Raw genomic sequence first — 16,228 nt, forward strand, 5'->3', positions numbered from 1 at the left:
TTAGCTAATTGATACAGTCTGTTTATGTATCATGAATATTAATAGTGCTGACAAATGAACTGGACTAAAGTTCAAATGTCAACAATAATAATGCACTTTACTAACATACATAGTGTATTATTCACAATGCTTCATGGAGTTGAACAATTAAAGTTTAAACCAGTACAGAAAAAGTATATAAAATTACACCTATCCCTTGCTGTATGTTTTTTATAAAAGGGCACATAACACAGTCATGGTTTCCAGCAATAGTATTTTATTGACAATTCTCGCCACCTTAAATGGGCTTTCTGTACGTGCTAGGGAGTCAATAACAGGTTACAGAAATGCATTCTGGGTAATAGGTCGACCATGAGCGGCCATCTTGTTCGTTCGTCTGCTAAGCTGTCTGTGTGTGTTACGTGCACTGAAGGTCATCGAGAAAATGGTTTTTACATGTGAAGCAGCGGAATGTGGCTGTCATTCACGGAAATTGAAACATTTAGACAAATATCCATGGATGTCAGGTATCAGATTGGTCAAATGGCCTCGTAATCGCTTAGCTTTAGCTCGGTGGAAGAGGCTAATACGTCGAGAAGGTAGAAGTATCAAAGGTTCAGAAAACGATTGTGACTTTGCTAGGGACGTCTTGAAAATCTCAAAACGTTCCAGACTTTGTTCACTGCATTTTGATGAAGACCAGATCGACGATGGAGGATTTTCAAAAGGAGATCCAAAATATTTTGCTTGGAATAACTGGGGGAAACCTCTGCAAACACGTTCAACATCAACATTGACCAAGCTTAACGCAGCCAGGTCATCCAATTCAAAGGCAAATGATGCTTCGTCTGCCTGTTTAACACAGCCACCGAGTCTGAACAGTCATTGCGAAAAAATGGAATGTTACGATGTACCTGTCACGACTTCATATTTTGGCAAGACAGTTGCGGTCGGACGTAAGTTGAAACTAAATCGCTTTTCAAACGTAACGTAGCAAATAGATTACGTGCCCCGACACAACTTCTGTGCAGCAAAGGCTTATTTTCTCCATTGCATTGTGCTATGGGTAGCCCTGCGTACGATGCTGTGTGTTCCGCTACAGCTAATAGCCCCGCTCACGGGGCTATTAGCTGTAGCGGAACACACAGCATCGTACGCAGGGCTATGCTATGGGTAAATTGTAATATACATCGCACATCTTGCTGACCCCAGTCATTTTGTTGATTGTGCAAAATGATAAACAAAACAATGTTGCTGCAATATATTTAATCATTACATGAAGATGAAGAATAGTAATGCTAAATATTTTCGGATATTTATGTCTAATTATGAATTACCAAAGGAAAAAGTTTGCTTCCTACATTTTGCCAGTACTGGATTAAAAAATAGTTTACCATATATATTTCAACAGAGCTCAAGGCTAAGTGTTTGCATGGTAGTCCATGTAGACAACCATTTCTGAGAGGTATTCTAAAGAAGACATCTGGAAATCTACCTTTACCCTAGCCATATGGCAAATTTTAAATAATATGTCAGTTTATCCACTTCCTCAAGCCCTACAATATCAAATGAATTTAGTTTCACCATACTACTTGTTTCAGTAATGTTGAATTTAAACATGTACATGGTGTATGAGCATGAACAGACTTTACAAACTAAATGTATTCATGATATTCAAGAGAATTGTATTATGTAGAACATGAGGAATTTTTCTCCAAGTTGTTTATTCCTTATTTTATTGACAGGGATGAGGCCTCTTTTACAGAGTTGGGTTGGTACACCACAACCGATTGACCATGATTATCTACATAGTGCTGCACCTAACCTTGTCAGTATTGCCAGCCAAACTGATTTAACGTTGGAAGATATTGATCACCTGGAATGTTTCGCCAAATCATCATCTCCACCAGGAGGGAACATTGTTGATGCTATCACTAAAACAGATGAGCGAGTCAACTTTTATACTGGTATCCAGTCTCGAAGTCTGTTGGAAGGTATATGTTTGTGATTTCTTAAAACCGTCTTAAATATGTATTGTGCTGTCCATATGATCAAGTTTGTGTAGTTTGCAAGGATGTCACTGTCTTTTGAAATGTCAGTCTGTAAAACAGATACCAAAGTTTCATTTGGTAGGAAGTGCCATCCTACAGAGGCATAATTTTCTAAATTTTAAATTTTGTATTTGATATTAAAGTTTGATTTGTTCTATGTGATCACAAAGATGTTCAGATTGCAAATTAAATAAAAAAGGACATGCAGGTGTAATACATCATAGAATATGCCTAAAATTATATCAAGGAAATTTATGATCTGTAGAATGTACTGAATGATTATACTGACTGTCTCCGTAAATGCCTGTAATTTTGTGGATATCTTTCAGTGAAGATGAAAGACAAAATCCAGTTGCATGTGTAGCTAAGCTCAATCATTCTTCATGTCTTAATAAAATTTAATGTTCATGTGTAAATATTAAAGAATGTCTTGTCTTAATTTTAGGTATCTTCAACTCTGTAAAGTTTGGTATTGATTACATGAAATTTTGGCGAACTTCAGACAGTGCAAAAGAGAAGAAATACGAGCAGAACAGCAGTCGGCGCCCTGGTCGTCGTCAAGAGGTCCCTGCATACTTTCAGTTTATCATGTGTTTGATACGTATCCGACTGAATCTGCCCCTCCTTGTTTTGGCAGATTTGTTTTGTGTCAGTACCTCAACTGTTACTAAAATTACTATCACATGGGTATCATACTTGCATCAAACTATTGTTCCAGCATTGCTGATATGGCCAACTCAAGAACAGATTCGTGGATGGATGCCGTTGGAGTTTAGAAAGGAATTTCCATGTACACGAGTTTTATTAGACTGTGCAGAAATTTTTGTAGATAAGCCCAGTAATAAGAGTGAACAATACAAAACATACTCCCAATATAAAAGCCATAACACATACAAATGTCTGTTTGGAGTTTCACCATTTGGAGCCTTTACCTTTGTTAGTGATTTGTGGTCAGGGAATGTTTCTGACAAATATATAACAGAGCACAGTGGACTGGTAGAGAAAATTGAAGCAGGCGATGAAGTCATGACAGATAGGGGTTTCCAAATAGAAGATTTACTTTTAAAGCGTGATGCAACGCTTATTGTACCCCCATTTACTAGAAAATGGCATAATGGCAAAAAGAAACGGCTAAATGTAAAAGAAATTAGGAAAACCAGAAAAATTGCAAATCTGCGCATTCACATTGAACGTGCTATCCAGAGAGTCAAATGTTGGCGTATCCTTAAACATCAAATCCCTGCAAGTCTTAAGGATGTTGCATCAATGATTGTACAGCTTGTTGCAGCTTTATGTAATTTAAAGGGTCCTTTGTTCTATAGTAAGGATGAAAAGCATCTCAAGAAGTTTAAATCCAGCAAGAAAAAGCCTGTCAAATATTGTTGATGCTGAATACATATTGGACTTGTTTGTGTTTATCCCCATCTTACACTATTTTTGACACTGAATATTGTATGAAAAGTTGAGACTGACAAACAGGAACTGGCAGACCAACAGAAACAAAAATGCCTGGGTCTGTCTGTGTCTGTTTCCATGTCTGTCTGCACCTGTTTGTGTCTTTTTTATCTTTCTGTATGACCCTTGCTGAAAGATCTGCAAACCTCTGGCATTGTCTTGGTATTCTGGCTTGGTCAGCTCTGCCTGTGTCAGACATGTAAGTTAATTGCAGAACTTTCAACCAGAGTAATGCAAAAAGAATTGACAACTGAATTGATGCAAACAGATGGAAATAGACACATGTACACCAAACTTTTTGTTTCTGCTGGTCTAGTGCTCTTTCCTATCTGTCTCTCAGCCTGTCATGAATATTCAATTACAAAAATATTCTGAAATGGGGTAAACCTTTGTGCAATATGAAACCTATTTCAGTTTTGGAGAAATTTAATCAACTCCAAGTGAAGTTAGGCCTGAAAGTCTTAATGTGTACTACATTATATGCTCATTACTGTACGAGATATCCAAGATGAGATGTGTTGATAAGTTGTGAAACAAGTTTAGGTGTGATACCGCTTGGCAATTTGACAGTCCAAACAAGCATTATTTTCAAAACTGAGCAGAAAGTACATATACATGACTAAATTATACATGCATCCAAAATGAGTCAAGATAACACTGACAAAGCTATAGAAGTGATAAACTCAGACAACAACACAGTGGTATGCCAATAGGTTATTCACATGAAACCTTATATCAGGTAGTGAACAAAGGAAGTACAGGCTGTGTTCAGTTTGGACAAAATTTTGACTTTGTTAATTCATCTCACATTGGAGTATTACTAATAAATGGAAAGATTTTGCAAACTTTGAGTTTATGATTGTTTGTGACACATGCTAGAATGCAAAACAAAAATAGACTTAAATGTAAAGTTATAGTAACATGTATCCATTTTGCGTTATTTCCCAAATTATTTTGATATTTCCAGTGTTCAGCTTTTCAGCACAAATTGTGTATAAAAACGTTGATGTTGTTGTGAACAACTAAATTTCAGTCCATAAATTTCAGTATGGACTGAATTCAGATATACCGGGTATTGTCTGTATTTTTACAGGTTACACTGACAAGACAAACTGTGTGTTTCAGTAAAAATGTACATTGAGTATATTTGCATTCACATGGACTGAACATTGGAATTAAAGATACTTTCAACACAAACTCTTGCATCTACAATCAATGTCTTAATGTAATTGTCCAAGAATTAAACATTCTGCTATATAAATGTGGTGAAAATTTGTGAAAAAACTTGAGATTAACCATGAACTCTTTTTTTTCTGACATAAGGCATATCATTTTAATTTTTTCAAAGAAATTGTTCAACAGATTTTAGCTATACACTGAGGAAACAGCAAGTTTTTCCTGGAAATGTGTCTCAGTAACATTCACCTTTACAGGGCAAGGTAAACAGTAACACAATAACAACAGTATTCATTGATTCAATACAGGTGTAGAATTAAAGGGCCAGTAACTCCAACTTCTGATTAGTTTTTATTTTTGTTTTAACACCAAACATAGTTATTGTTCTACTTTCCAAATACACACACACACTAATCATCTTGTCAACTCAGCTTGTGAATGTACAGACTGCATTGCTATTGTTGACAAGTGAATTCTGGTCTTGACTAGAATTCAAATGTAAACAAGAACAGTGCATCTTACACGTCGACACTACGTTGACAAGCAAAATGGTGTTTAAACATACTTTGGGCAGTTGAACAAGAAACCATGGTTGATGTCAAAAACAGAAACTCAAAAAAATCAAAGGTATTGGCCCTCTAAGTAGCAGATGTCAGTCCTTTTGTCCTTCCAGACTTCAGTTTAATGAAGGAGAGGTGTTACCCTATCAAGAAAAAATGCTCTTGCTTTTTCTCTAAGAATATCCCATATTGCCTTATTGAAAGGGATTTTTATTACCGCTATAGCTTTCCTAGTATGAAATACCAAATCACATTGAGGCACACCAGTAACTCCCATTTGGAATTGTACTTGACTATACCATGGGGATTTCTCTTTTAGAGTCAGTCTTTCGTTTGATATATTGAAATGATAATCTGGGTCAAGCTCAGGAATTTCCCAGGGAAAAGTATTCTGATGCTTAAAACTGCACTTAATCTCAATAACTCTTTTGTTACAACATTCACTGACAGCCATGCCATCGGGAGATGTACCCATAAATGGACTATCTGGATAAATGAAAAAGCCACATTCATTAACTTTAAAATTCTTGTGCTTTTGTCCTTCCTGCATATAGTACAAATGTCTAGCCACAGTCTCATATTTCCTTCCATGTTTTACATATTTGATCGTTTCCAGGCTTGCAGCTGTGCCCATTATCTTGTCCAGTAGTGATTTTGCATGGCTTGTGTTTTTTGTAGCTCTGACAGCATCTGCTATACTAGCTGTAATTCTACCTTTGCGTACTGCCTCCCACTCTGGAGTATTCTGACAGAGTTTTGTAGATATTCATGATGACTTTGAGTTGTATTTTCAACCATATACTCAATAAAGTCATCAGATAGAGAAGACTGTTGGAACTGATGATATAGAGTCACCATGCTTGGTACAGAATTATATTGCACATCTGGAGGTGGAGAGACTAGCTTCAACAACAGAGCACCAGGGTGATCAGTCTCACAGACCTGCCAAACAGATAACATGACTATGTAATGAATCACAGATAAAAACTAAGGGTCAATCTCACTAAACAGTATATGAATAAATAATTAGTTTGGTTATGGCTCTCATAGTTCTTTCTAACATTTACCACTATTTTGACCCATATTATTGGGTGTTAAAACAGTTGCAAATTTTAATTAGACAAAAATGGTTTTGTTGACATCCTCACCCTATCAGCAAGGATTGTGATCATACATTGTAATACTGATCACCAAGGGATGAGGGACAATGCTAAATGGCAGTATTGCAAAGAATCTCAACAAAAAGTTATTTAAAAACAAAAATGATTCAACTAATCATACAAAGGGACAGTTGCTGTAATTTTTTTCAGCATTTCTTTTCATGTGTATCAATGATTATTTCCTGGACAACTCACTATTTTGAAATGCCAAGTATTCAGCTTATCAACACAGTCTGTATGCATCACCTGCCATAGTTTGTGAACAACTGAAATCATGTCATGATATAAATTAAACTTTGAACACTAGAAGAAACGCAGAGTTTTTGTTTACAGGTCAAATATTGTTTCTTTCCACATGATTTACTGGGCAGAACAAGAAACTATAATCTATGCATGCAGCAACAAGTTTACAAAGGGCATAAAAATCCTGGAAAAAAAAAGTCAGCTACATGTACTGGACCATCTCTGTGAATGCTGCTTATAATGCAATGTTTGCAAAGTAGGAATGACAATAATGTGCAATAAACTTACATGAGTCATGTGTTGGCGGATACTTATAATATCCCCATTCTCCAATGACTTAAGTGGTCTGTAATTTGAGGGTGTTGGACCTGGCTTTTTTGGTGTTGTCTTGTCCTTGCGATAGTCAAGGTCTGTGACTACCACAGGCTGGGACTCCCTTCTTGGTCTTGACCACTCACACCTGTTATCAGTTCCAACAGCTGTATGTCTATCTGTTCTCCTGTCATTGAAGTCTGCCACCGCAAACAACAAACATGTGACGTGTTTACAAGAGCCGTCATCTCTAAATGTTAGAAAATACGATATCAACAGAACTGTGAGAAAGACATATCTTGTACAGCTTACCCGTAGGAAGTGAAAAATACAGGAGATGTGACATCACTTTTTAACATGCAAAGTAACTACTTGTTAGCTGAATGTTCTTCCACTCTGAGCCATACAATATTTACAAAAAAGGAAATGCTTCTTGATTAAAGTTATGTATTTTAATCCCATGGAATTGAAATGTGCAATCCCATGGAATTGCGATGTGCAACAAAGATAATATTTTTTTGCATTAAGTATCAAATTATTTTTGATGGAAGTATAGTCTTCATTCTGTTACCTGTACACCTCCATCTGACCTGTGCACTATTCAGTGGTACAGTAAGATACACCACAATTTTCTAATACCCTGCAAATTATCATTATTCCTGCAAAGCATGTTTTTTGTTGCTACAATATTTATCATAACACTGAATCTATACAATAATAATTGGTCAGCCAAACAACATGTGATACTACCAACAGTTCATCTCTTTCCTTCACTTGTTATTACTCTAGTAGATACACTATTACTCACTAAAGTTCAATGTTTTACTTCTATGTTTTGTTGACCATGATTTCATAACAGTTCTTCTGTTGATTTGTGTGTAAATATTACATCTTTGGTGTTATTACTCTTCCAGACTTATTTCATCCTTTGTTTTGTTTTGTTTATGACGTGTTTTGCAAGGCCCTGGGCCACAAGGACAAACTCAGAAATCGTACAATAATTTTAATTGTAGTGCAAAACAAAACACAACACCTGAAGATCAGGGTCACACATTGACTACAAGTTACAATTTACAAGTGCATCAGGGGAATGTTTTGCATTCTGTTATTCTACCCATTTCGACATAAACACACTGTTCAAGTAGATTTCTGTGTACAGGGCGAAAATTTTGATATGCATGGTAAATAAGATCATGAAAGCTATACTTACGCGGCTACACATGCACAGCCAGCTGAAAGTACTACTGCATTTTTTGTCATCAAAACCCATGTCTCATAGCGACCTGCAGTTTGTCTTTGCTCAGGTTTCACAGCCCCCTTTAGATAGACATAGTCGTTGTTGTTGTTAATGATGCCGATACTAACGCATTCAACATGACCGTCCTTGAACATCAGATATCCATCATCACATTTATAGTTACTTAGTCTCTCGGAAGTCCACTTGCAGTGAGAAACAATGTACGCAAAAACATCGCCCAGCGTTAGTGCAGGCGTATTCTGCAAGTCTCGGTCCCAGACGACAGCTTTGCCATTCAAATCAACACTTTTCCCATCGTCGTCCACAACAAGTCTCCGGCTTCGTTCCGATATCTCGTGATCACATTTCTCCAACACTTCATATCTTAATTCTGCCTTTTCCGCCAACTCGATTGATTCATTCTTTTTCTTTCTGCAATACGAAATTCCTCGATCACGAAGAAATTTCTGCAGCTGCTCTCGCCGCATTTGTTTAAATCTGTCCGCCATTTTTAAAAGTGGTCGACTGATCGGGACTTTTATAACTAGCTTAGGGGGTCAAAACCTAGTTAAGGTAGCGAGAATTACACTGATGAAACTATGCTGTAACTTTTTGATATCACTTTGGATATTTTTAGTTTGTTGTGTAGAACCTCATTGATGAATTGATTTCAGAAACAACACTATACTTCAGTTATTAGAATATATATTATCAAAGTGTTTATTATCTCAATGCATAAGGTGTGATTTGAGAATCTGTGATCGTTAGTAGGACCATACAAATAATCTAATTATGAGAAACAACCTATTCAACATTTTGTCTCTTAAAATATGGACATTTCTTTACTAGGTTTCAACTTCGAGGATTCCGTCCGGTCTTTTCAAGAAGCCCTCCACAGGTATTACCAAACCAATCCAGACAGAAGACTGTACAACAGCGACGACATGGAGGCTTTCAGTGACAGACACAGCCCTGGACTGTACCAAGCCATCCTGGATTCCATCTGTAGACAAGACAACAGACTGTCACTTGAAAGGTACCATTTGCAGAGGAAGAGAACTGTAGCTTTATTACACATTATTTCTTATTTCAGGTAACTTTTATGATTCAACATTAAAATATAGATCAGATATTGTAAGATAAATTTAAAATGTACATTATAGAGACTAGTCAATATGGTAATTATCACAAAAATCAATCATTTACACTTCAGTTTGGATTTCAATGTGATGCATTTATTAGCTTATCATTTTTAAATAAAAAAATTTATGTTAAATTTTTAACGGCCTCATATTTGAAATATATCCCTGAAGTGATCATAAAAAACATAAAACTTGGCATTAAAATAATGTGTTTTAAGAATATTGCAAAGTGGGAGTACCACTTTAATACTACATTTAAAAATATATTGGCTTTTTGACAACTTACCTGCTTTTTTTCAGGTCACAGAAGTGTTCCATACTGGAAAAGGATTGTGGGGTTTATCTCCGACAGCATGGTTTGTCATGGGAGGGTTTAGTTTTGGGTCGGGTAATGGGTTACTCTACAAGCCAGAATACCATCAAGCGGTATGAGGAGTATCTTGCCACCAAAAATACTGAAATGACAAACAGACGTGTATTAGATGCATATAATGTAAGTGAAATGGTTTGTTTCAATAAAACATTCTAGGTTTCAAAATGGTGAAATGATGTCAATCTTTCTTTAGATCTGCAAAAAACATGATTACTTTATGTGTAGTTTTTTTCCCTTAGATTCAAAGTGAAAGTTAGACATTATCAAAATGAGTAATTAATATCTACTTGGCTATACGTGTTTCATCTGTGCCTAGCTCTAGGAAATTCAAAACCCATCAATTAACATATATATTTGTCTTCTTTTTTTTCCTTTCAGAAGAAACTGATATAAACTCTGAATTCAAAACCCATCAATTACATATATTTTTTTCTTTTTTTCCTTACAGAAGAAACTATTAATAACACTAAATATTGATGACTACCGTCACATACATTTACACAAAATTCCCACCGATACGACAACATCCTCTGCTCTCCATTTTGCTACAATCTTAATATCCATTCCTGGTTGCCCTGCCATACCAATCAACAACAACATGCACAATGTAATTAATAGTGTCACTGGTGGTGTAGATCCAGAAATTGTAAGAAACACAATACATGAAACAATGAAACAAACCCAAACAATCATGAATTCTCTACCTGCAGAATATACAAACATCACACCAGACAAGTTTGATGAAATGTTAGAACACTTCAAGATATACAAAGAATACCAGTTCAGGATGATGCACACACTTAAACACTCACATCTTGTAGACCTCCTCGAGATTCCACTCCACAGTCTAGAGAACTATCACACCTGTTATCAACACATCTCAGACAAAATTCCTGCTTTCAAAGTATATTCTACCAAGTACACTGTGGTGATGACAGCAGACTGGCCAGGATGGTTTTTCAGCAAGAAGTTACAAGCTCAGAGTAAGATTAATGCAAACATCATTCCAAGACAAGGACCACTTCATGTCAACCTCAATATTGATGAAGACCATGTGATGATGTGTTGGGCAATCTATGCACCACTTTACAAGAAGGTATTTCAAAGAGAACTTCCTCTGAAACCCAAGCCATGGCAGACCAAACTGATACTCTGTACATTCTACCTTGGTTGGAGACTGATCCGAGAACCGATACTTCAAATCTTCAAATACTGCAAGGATCCAGAGGTGGATTTTGTCATCCATGCTCTAGAAGATATTCTCCCAACTTGTCTCCTTCTGTATGCTGCTGTCTTCCGATCTGGTAACTACAGTTTGTTTCAGCAACTCATGAAGAGAATCAGTATCTTCTTTATCCAGTGGGGAAGACATCATTATGACAGGGCATGTCTTTCATACTTGAGTGATTCTCAATTTCACTCCCTCTCTTTTCCACTTCTAACATCACACTTCTCTTCATATCTCACTGCATTCACTGAAGCTCTTGTTGAGTTGTTTCATGCACAACTCAGACGACACACACAACGAACCAATATATCATCTTCTGATATCCAGAAAACAGCCAGATCTCTTAGCTGCAGTGGTTTCCAACAACAACTCACCAGTGCATTCATACCACCAGGTCAGAGGGGAATCAGCAAAAGGGATTACTCTGTCTTGGCAGGGAAGGCAGCCGAAGCTATGGCCACCATGTTTACTGAGATTGGAGCCAATGTTGGGAAGACAAAGAAATCACAAGACACAGATAGTAGTGGTTTGCCAATTGGTCCTCCAACTTACCAGCTGAAGACTTTGCAATCACAGATTCAACCCAAACAAATGCCACTTTCATATGTAGTAGCACGTGATCCTGCAACCAACACACTCTGTGATCATCCTGATTGTTCCACACCACTTGATGACACTAAAGATCTCCTACACTTACCATGCCGCCATCTCATACATTCATTACACCTTGACACTGACTCAAGCTGCCCAATATGCACACCCCTCATTCAAGATCAAGCACAGAAACTTGTCAAAGCTCTCAATGAGTCTTTCATTCAGCCTACACAATCAGCAACTACAGTTTCTCATACACAACAACAGCAAACAGATGAAGCAGCCTCTTGTAATGTTACACCTGCCATTACACACACAGATAGACATTACTACAGTTCACCTCAGTTTGGTGTTGACCTTTCAACACAAATTCAACATATACAAGTACAAAGACAGCATCACCCACCAACAAGAGCTCCTCCACTCTCATCAGCTCAACCTTTTGCTGCCAGTCGAAGGCGGTGTTCACATTGTAAACAGTATGGTCATACCAGAACAACCAACAAAGTCATCACCTGTCCTCGGCTGCTAGAAAGAAATCAGAGTCCATCAGACAATCGAGAACAGCCTCCATTACAATCTCAGTCACAGCATTCTACACATCAGGAACAGCCGCCGATACACAGATCAAGTCAGACACAGCATCATACACAAAACAACAGCATACCTCCATCCAATCAGTCATATACAATGGTTATCTCCATGCCTCAAACACAGTTGTATCATAACTGCCTATACTGGGTATTTCCTTCTGGTTTCAGTCAGGCTGGTGTCCGACAGAGCAGCAGCAATGCATGCACTATAATTGCTCTGTATACAGCACGTCTTTTTCATTTAAATAACACAATCCTTGATCAGATCCCATCTCACGTAAACACAACACTACCACATTCAGTCAGTTCTTTATTGTATTTAGGTCTCAAGTCAGGAAATGAAAGCCATGACAGGTAAGTCTAGTCTGTATACCTCTAACACCAAATATAACAAGACAGAAGACACATGCTCATATGTACCCTGTTATTTAATGTGTTATGGAAAAAAATTCTACTAATTGTTCCAAATATTGTCATTATGGTTTTTACAGAGGTTGAAGCTATTAAGTATTTTGCACATCTACTGAAAAGAACTATGTTTAAGCCACATTATCAACAGCATAATGTTGAACTTATAATTTACTACTTACCTCATTAATTTTTTTTTCAGATACATGAAAGAACATGCTTCACTTGATCCAAATCTGACTGTTGAGGAGGCAGTTGCACATTGCAGGTTTCCTACACAATACAATCAAGAAATAGGCCCTGTTTACAACAATTTCAATAACACAACTGAAAGTCTTGTACATCAGTTACAACACCAGTTTTCACTTAATACCACTCACACAATAATATATGTTTCACGAGGACAGAGTGTGGTTTTCTATAAACATCGAAATAAGGTAATGATAGTTACAAACATTTTACAGAAACAATTCCTGTATACTATTAATTAGCCATTTTCATGACCCCTCCCATCCTTGTATTTCCGTTGGTATGAATCTGTCAATCAACAAAAACTCTACAACTTTAGGTTATATTCACCTAAATCTGGACTGAATTGCTACTCTACTCATTTGTATGCAAAACAGGGTTTTTTTCATTTCTTGTACCAAAATGATGATTTTTGACACCACATACCACTGGAAGCACAAGGATGCGAGGTCATGAATAGGTCATGAAAATGGCCAGTTGGTGATGCATTCAATCACATGATTATCGCTGCAGTATTTATGGTAACTGATCAACCGCTCACTTTTTTTGCTAAATGTACTATAAATCTAATAATGACTAATATTGGTTTTATTTTAATTACAAAAATAACAACTTGACTAAACATCTTTTTTCAGTTGATCCTGTTTGATTCACACTATCACATCTTGGGTGGTCATCAGTTGGGCGCTGTCTTACTAACAACTTCATTAGATGAGCCAAAACACTTACTCGCCAAATTTAATCAGTTGACAACTGGGAATGACGTCTGCAATGCTGTCGGTAGTATAACACCCATTTCCTTCAACTAACAGGTAAGTCCATTTTCAAATAATGCTTTTCTAATAACTTGACCAATGTCATTGCCGAACCTTCACTGTAAAGAAGTCTTCGTGTAATATATATACTGTGTAAAATAAAATTACATGTAACATCAATGGACACAAAAATCTGACAGGTTATTACCATTACAATGTGATACAATTGCATGTCAACACTGACACGCATCCACTCTGCACACACTGAACACCAACATACCCTACCTATGGCATGTACCTTGACGTGGTGGTAGGGCAACTGATTGGTAGACAGTAATATAATGAACTCAGACAGACTGTATCTGTCTGTATGTTAACTAACTGGGATTAAATAAATTGTCACTGTCTATCAATCAGACCAAAACATGCCAACTTTTCAATACATTTTGATGGCCATTGACCCATTGTACAATAAAAATAAGCTTACTGTGTGACAAATAATTACAAAGACAGAATCTCAATGATTTACACATTATTACATAATCTCACTGCTGGAAAAATTTATGCAGCAAACTGTCAAAATCTTTTGTCTCAATAAGTAAGAAGATGGTGATCACACTATAAGATGACAAATCATAATATTTATCTATAATTTTTTACAAATATTTTCATTAATGCAAACCTGAAATAAAGAACCCATTCTCACAAAGTGTACATGACCATTAGTCTTTTTCAATACCATATTGTATACCACTCTCATTACTTATTTTCATTTGCAATGATAGATAGAAATGGATGGACAGGTAGATAGACATAAAGACAGAGACCATTAACAGAAAGGAACAGAATGAGTATAGGTGACAGGAAGAGTTAGAATACCAGCATAAACATATGACATACTTGACAAACATGTTTCACATGGCAAGCTTGTACACTCATATGATATATGAATAATAAATTTATCAATAAAGAAAATAACATTGAGGAGGAATGAATACTCCGCAGAGGCATGGATGTCACGTCAATGATACAGCAGGGAATAGAGAATGCACGACCCACACGCCCAAAATCACACAAACACAAACACACTAGCACAACAGTATCGCAGGCGGCTGCTCACCAGCGCAGCAACCATACTCGCATATCAAATTCATCTGAGGTTATACTGTATGAGATACACGAAAACGGTTCAACTATGGACGTAATTTGCTACATCCACAAAATGGTCGTCGGTAAACCGCTTCGAGTGTGCACTGTGCTGTCTCTTGTTTACATTACGTTGGGTTCGTCAACAAGACTTCATCACAAATGGCAATCATTTTTCATTTAGAGGTATAATAAGACATACTCACCGAAAATTGTTCTCAAATAGCAAATGAAAAAGCCCCTCAAAATTTATTTGTATTTGTATTGTTTTTCGTTCTCCCGAAGTCCAGAGTCATGCTTAAAAGTCTACGTAGTGTCGCGCATTTGACAGTAGATAGAACGTAGTGCGGAAAGCGCTTCCGGGTTGGCTCACGCATGCGCGTTGCGTTTGTACAGCGTCTGTTGGTTGGGATGGTTTCTGCAGTAGAGCGCCACCTAGAGGGAATTAATTCAAACTAGTAGTTAGGGATTAAATCGGCAATCAACATCCAAAGTGATTTATTTAGAAATGAATCAACAAATTTAATTAATCTCTGAGATTAAATTTCTAACAACACAACCACAGAGATTAGGTGAGAAAGTATGTATTGTTTGCTAGCAGGGAACGAGTTGTAGGCTGGATAATGTTCGGATGAAAGGTACAACGCATACACCTACCCACCCTACCTTACGTGCCAGCAAGGTATGACGGAAGAATACCTTGCTGGTGCGTTCGTTTGTTGACTTTAACAAAGTTAATCCGGTGATAATCTGGTGACAGCGTCAACAGATCAGTAATGTTACTCTTGCTTGCTTTGGCGCATTAGGCAATCAAACGCATCAGATAATAGACGCAACACAGTGACAAAATTGTACGAAACCAGTGCTAACATAAGACCAAGACACCAAAGGTTGGCAGTATTCTTTAATGGCAAATACTATCATAGCCAACGTATTAAAATAAAATAAACCATAGGGAGAAGAACACTGTGCTGAGCCCTGAGACACCCGTACCCGGCCCTTGCCCTTTGGGATCGACATTTGTGCATCCCCTGTGGCACGAGTCAAGTTAACGAATCTTAAACGCTCTCTGTTGGTGTGACTAAACATTTATTTTGTTCACACGATCTACTTTTCTTAACACATACCTGACTTACTAGTTATGGAAATTCACTACTTCCAACGAGCTACTAATTCAAAAATAGCATAAAAGCTCAGGGACTAAAGCAACTTACTTAAAGTATGAAATCGAAAACATTTTGGTTGCAATCAATTTAAATGTTTTTGGTTATAATGATACAGTAATTGTCTGGAGAGGTATTGCCTTGACGTGTGCATTATCATTAGCAATGCATTTACAAATATATCTGGAGGATGAGAATACAGAAAAAATGATTGATTTTATCAAATGCCCTATCAAACTAAAAAGGCATTAATGTACCCCCTTCTGACTTGCTATAATTTTGAAATTCCTCCTCTCAAAACTGGCCTGGTTTTGAAACTGACAGAATCTTACAGTGTGTATGTGTCTGTGTTTGTGTGTGTGTATGAACGGTGTGTTTGTAGGGAAGGAGAGTGCCGTTTTTAC

At 37.0% G+C, this 16,228-nt stretch overlaps 2 protein-coding genes across 6 annotated transcripts; one reads left to right on the forward strand and one right to left on the reverse strand.

Moving 5' to 3' along the window:
* Nucleotides 1–350: 350 nt before the first annotated feature.
* LOC139115420 (uncharacterized) lies at nt 351–4,702 on the forward strand. Its single transcript, XM_070677520.1, has 3 exons — nt 351–935; nt 1,725–1,973; nt 2,476–4,702. Exons 1-3 carry the CDS (start codon nt 425–427, stop codon nt 3,414–3,416), a joined length of 1,701 nt encoding a protein of 566 aa, XP_070533621.1. The 5' UTR covers nt 351–424; the 3' UTR covers nt 3,417–4,702.
* An 88-nt stretch (nt 4,703–4,790) lies between these two features.
* Nucleotides 4,791–15,057, reverse strand: LOC139115421 (uncharacterized). 5 transcript variants are annotated; one of them, XM_070677523.1, is made up of 7 exons: nt 14,868–15,057; nt 13,494–13,664; nt 12,694–12,784; nt 9,602–9,770; nt 8,147–9,176; nt 6,913–7,186; nt 4,791–6,163 (listed from the first exon to the last, which is right to left on the reverse strand). In XM_070677523.1, exons 5-7 carry the CDS (start codon nt 8,680–8,682, stop codon nt 5,915–5,917), a joined length of 1,059 nt encoding a protein of 352 aa, XP_070533624.1. In that variant the 5' UTR covers nt 8,683–9,176; nt 9,602–9,770; nt 12,694–12,784; nt 13,494–13,664; nt 14,868–15,057; the 3' UTR covers nt 4,791–5,914. The 5 variants fall into 5 exon arrangements, with proteins under 5 accessions (XP_070533624.1, XP_070533622.1, XP_070533625.1 ...); XM_070677521.1 differs by having other exon boundaries at nt 13,490–13,664; XM_070677524.1 differs by lacking the exon at nt 13,494–13,664.
* Nucleotides 15,058–16,228: the final 1,171 nt, after the last annotated feature.

This window comes from Ptychodera flava, chromosome 17 (genome assembly GCF_041260155.1).
Source record: "Ptychodera flava strain L36383 chromosome 17, AS_Pfla_20210202, whole genome shotgun sequence".
In the NCBI taxonomy this organism is placed as follows: domain Eukaryota; kingdom Metazoa; phylum Hemichordata; class Enteropneusta; family Ptychoderidae; genus Ptychodera; species Ptychodera flava.

Excerpts from the sequence above, each read along its gene's own strand:
- LOC139115420 (XM_070677520.1), top strand. The coding sequence starts at position 425 with ATGGTTTTTACATGTGAAGCAGCGGAATGTGGCTGTCATTCACGGAAA. Across the intron at positions 936-1,724 it reads CAAGACAGTTGCGGTCGGAC|GGATGAGGCCTCTTTTACAG; the intron begins GTAAGTTGAAAC and ends TTTTATTGACAG. Across the intron at positions 1,974-2,475 it reads GTCTCGAAGTCTGTTGGAAG|GTATCTTCAACTCTGTAAAG; the intron begins GTATATGTTTGT and ends TCTTAATTTTAG.
- LOC139115421 (XM_070677524.1), bottom strand. The coding sequence starts at position 8,682 with ATGGCGGACAGATTTAAACAAATGCGGCGAGAGCAGCTGCAGAAATTT. Across the intron at positions 7,187-8,146 it reads GGCTGTGCATGTGTAGCCGC|AGATGACGGCTCTTGTAAAC; the intron begins GTAAGTATAGCT and ends TCTAACATTTAG. Across the intron at positions 6,164-6,912 it reads TCCGCCAACACATGACTCAT|GTCTGTGAGACTGATCACCC; the intron begins GTAAGTTTATTG and ends TCTGTTTGGCAG.